Genomic DNA, 3,851 nt, shown 5'->3' on the forward strand with positions numbered 1-3,851 from the left:
TCCCCTGACAATTTGAGTGGCCGCGCAACTAGTCCCTTCCCCCCTGCTAGTAGTACTCTGTCCTCGTACGCCGTTCTACTGCATTCCCCATCCTGCGAGCGCGAGACGTTCTCCCAGCCTAAAGAATCTGCCACCTAGTTGCCTAACTTTGGAGTGCCAAAAATAATATAGCAACACTGTAACGTTTCGTTTGTATTTATGAATTATTGTCCAAATATTAACTAATTAGGCTCAAAAGATTCGTCTCGCAAAGTACAACAAAACTGTGCAATTAGTTTTTGATTTCGTCTACATTCAGTACTCCATGCATGTACTGCAATTTTGATGTGACAGAGAATATTCTTTTTGTATAGTGCCAAAGTTGAAATTTTGGAGCGAACTAAACATGAACCTACCAAGGAGCTCGGTCCTTCCACCGCTACCAGAGCAGTCGCCTTCCATCCAATCCAAGAACAGCACGAAGCCGACGGCCCGAAGGCACGGGCCAACGACCCTGCGAACGACGGCCGATCCGTCGGGGCCACAGCACGTACGGGCGATCGAGCAGCATGCCAACCAGAAGAATTCTTCATCGAGCATACGCTCATCTGGGCCCGGCCAGGCCATCACAGGAGGAACGAGGAAGAGGCCTGGGAGGCAAGGCCGAGTCAAGTGTGGCCGTTTAACAGACATCGGAATCGAATTGGGTCACCCAAATCCGTGTGATCCGCCGCCGCGGGACGCGTGTGGCAGAGCCCAACTCCCCTGACCGGCGGAGTGGTGCTGACCCCTTCTTCCGCCGGGGTTCGGTAAGCCACATCCGCGTTCCATCCAGGAACAAGCAGAAAAAAAATCGTTCGATGAAGTTCAGTTCAGCTCTGTTCTCTTCTGCGTATCCCTCCAGCTCGCGTGCTGCCACATTCCACTCGCGTTCCCTCCTGCCTTCTAGAACTGCCACCACCGCTGCGCCGCCGCTCCTATCCACACCTCTCGGCCCCCAGCCCTGCGCGCCGTACCCCCGGGCCGACACGTGTACCGCACCCCGGACCCACATCGATGGCGTCGCAGTCAACAACTGACACTATGGTCCCACTCCCGTGACGCGGCCCACTGGCCAGCGGCACGGAGAGCGCCCCTTATCTTCCTCCCCGTCCGTCCCAGCGCCCATTCACCCCGCCCGCCACCGCCCTCTCTGTTCGCGCCGCCACCGCCTCACGCCGTGAAAGAAATAGAAAAAATCAGGGGAGCGCAGCCAATCAACCGGGGCCGCAAAAAGTCTCGGAAGCCGCGGGAGTAAGCAAGGGGAGATCGCTCATGGAGGACACGGGCCAGGGTCCCCCCCAGAACCTTCCGGAGGTTCCTCCACCCAGTGAGGTCGAGGTGGAGGATCACGAAGACGACGACGGGTTCAGCTTCCCCGCCCCGCCGCTCCCCGCCGACGCGTGCATCGTGCCGGTGTACCCGATCTTCGGCCGGCCGCCGTCCCCGCCCCCGGCGGCGCCGGGGGAGGCGCCGGCGGGGGAACACGAGCCGGCGACGGCCACCGTGCGGGTGCCGCTTGGCCGGCTCCTGCTGGAGGAGCGGGAGTTCCGCGCGCGGCAGCAGGACGTCGGCGGGCGGTCGGAGAGCGCGCGGGCGTGGCGGGAACAGGACGACGAAGACGATGACGACGACGGCGACGGCGGGGCCTCAGCCGCCGCGGACGAGGAGCTGGAGGGCGTGCCGCCGGAGAGCTACTGCCTGTGGGCGCCAGGCGGGCAGGCGTCGGCGCCGGCGTCCCCGCGGCGGTGCCGGAAGAGCGGCTCCACGGGGTCCGTCCTCCGCTGGCGCCGCATCAGCGACCGCCTCGTCGGCCGGAGCCACAGCGACGGCAAGGAGAAGTTCGTGTTCCTGACCGCCGCCGCCGCCGATCCGGAGCCGACGCCGCCACCGCCTCCTGGTACCAAGGAAGAGGAGGAAGGCGGCGGCGGCAGCAACAGAGTCCGCGATGGCGGCGGCGGCGCGGCCCATCAGTTGAGATATCACGGCAGAGGGGGCGGCGGCGGCGGCAGCCGGAGGCGCTCGTATCTGCCGTACAGGCAAGAGCTTGTCGGGCTGTTCGCCAACGTCAGCGGGCTGCGCCGAAGCTATCACCCGTTCTAATCAAGCCGTCCGTACGACGGACCTACCTTGCTTGCTTGCTTTCTGTGCATACTGGCTACTACTCCTATACTGGTTTTACAGTTTATACAGAAGAAGTAAATCGTCGTGTTCTCTCTAAATTATTGGCTTGGGTAAATAGGATTAGCAGTACAGAAATAGCACGACCTCAAGAATGGGGTTTGCATTGGCATGTCAAAAAGGGCAAAAGAAGGTAATGGTTGAGTACTATGTACTGATACTTGTTTGTTCTTTTTGCACGCTTCATGCACAGCCGGTGTCATTCTGGTTTGTTTATTCGTTTTCATAATCTGGCTCGTGTTTCTCTGCACGTACAATTAGTACAATGTCTCTGATTGTTTTTGGTTGCGAGAGAATTCAGTTTAGACAAGCTAGCATCCGAGTACGTTATTGTCGCCGTCCGCATTTGGTACCTCTTCTGGTTTGCGTCAGCGGCAGCGACGGTTGATTTTAATACTGCGTCGCGTAGTGCAATACAGCCATACGGGTGGTGATGTATGTGGTAGACAAAGTTCAAGTTTCCTTAATACACATGCTTCATGTTAATTCCCAGAAAGCAACCTGTTAATACGTCAATACAGGTAGCCTATGATGTCAACGATCTCCACAAAGTTTTCTACGCTTCTTCTTCTTCAGATAGTCGTTCGGAGAACAGTTCCCGTTTATGGGTATGCGAGGCGACACATTCTCTTGATCGTGTCTCCTGCCACTACGTACTAGTACCACAACGAGCAAGAATCTGGTTGCTGTTGCTATCCCATTGCCAAGCACGCCATTTCCCCACTTGGCCACTCTTTTACCTGTATTTGGTTGCTGAATGTTGTCTGTCTCTAGCTTTCTCTGCTTTCTCTTTGTTTCTTGCTCTAATTCTGTAAATTGAAGCAACCATGGTAGTACACAATATGCTCCGAGGTCTGAACTTATCCCTGCTGTGTGGTACCGAATCCCACATCCTGTTCGCGTCCAATGCTAACTTGGTTACGAGATGAAACAAAAGACGCGCACGCCATGTCCGGTTATTATCTCCTCTTATCAGATGTTGACAGGGACATCACCAGATGAATCCGGCATCAAATAATTCCACCGGCTCCTTCACCAACTCCTCTAGTCCTCTTCCGAAAGAGGTGGTTTTGGCTTGGGTCCGGCACCGTCTCCTATCGCGCCCATCCTCATCCATGGGGCCCCGTCGTGTATACGGGGCGCGACGGCGACGAGCATCCACAGGAGCGCGACAGCGCGAGCCGGAGGCCCAGAGCCAGCCACACACGTAACAGTGAGCCGCTGGTTTGTTAAAGCGCCCCCTTTATTCTCTCGGTTTCGAGGAATCGTTTTGCTCCGTTTCTTTTTCGTAACCCCAGGCGGAGCTAAGCTAGCAGTAGCTGCTAACACGGAGGCCTCACCATCCAAATCCAACAATGCCTTTTATTTTTTTTTCTCTTCTTTTCTTTGTCTCCGTTGAGTAGTGAGCCAGCCATTTGTTGGTGGCAAGGCGCTACTAGCGTTTGCACTCATCCTGCGAGCTAGCTAGAGCGCACAAGCAAGCGCCGGTGCCGGCACCACTGGTAGTAGCTAGCGCACGCGCCTAGTGCGGTTTTTTGGGGGGCGCTCATGCCGTCATGCGCGCGTCGCTGCCCGCTAGCGCGCAACGGGTGCTGCCGACTGCCGAGCGATCGATCCCTATGGACCTACGCTCAATCACAGGAGGGGATATC

At 57.0% G+C, this 3,851-nt stretch overlaps 1 protein-coding gene across 1 annotated transcript; it reads left to right on the plus strand.

Moving 5' to 3' along the window:
• The first annotated feature begins 869 nt into the window (after positions 1-869).
• On the plus strand, positions 870-2,449 carry LOC101781771. Its single transcript, XM_004969315.4, has one exon. The coding sequence runs from the start codon at positions 1,294-1,296 to the stop codon at positions 2,119-2,121; it is 828 nt and encodes a 275-aa protein (XP_004969372.1). The 5' UTR covers positions 870-1,293; the 3' UTR covers positions 2,122-2,449.
• Positions 2,450-3,851: the final 1,402 nt, after the last annotated feature.

Source organism: Setaria italica, chromosome V (genome assembly GCF_000263155.2).
Source record: "Setaria italica strain Yugu1 chromosome V, Setaria_italica_v2.0, whole genome shotgun sequence".
Lineage (NCBI taxonomy): Eukaryota > Viridiplantae > Streptophyta > Magnoliopsida > Poales > Poaceae > Setaria > Setaria italica.

Excerpts from the sequence above, each read along its gene's own strand:
- LOC101781771 (XM_004969315.4), top strand. The coding sequence starts at position 1,294 with ATGGAGGACACGGGCCAGGGTCCCCCCCAGAACCTTCCGGAGGTTCCT.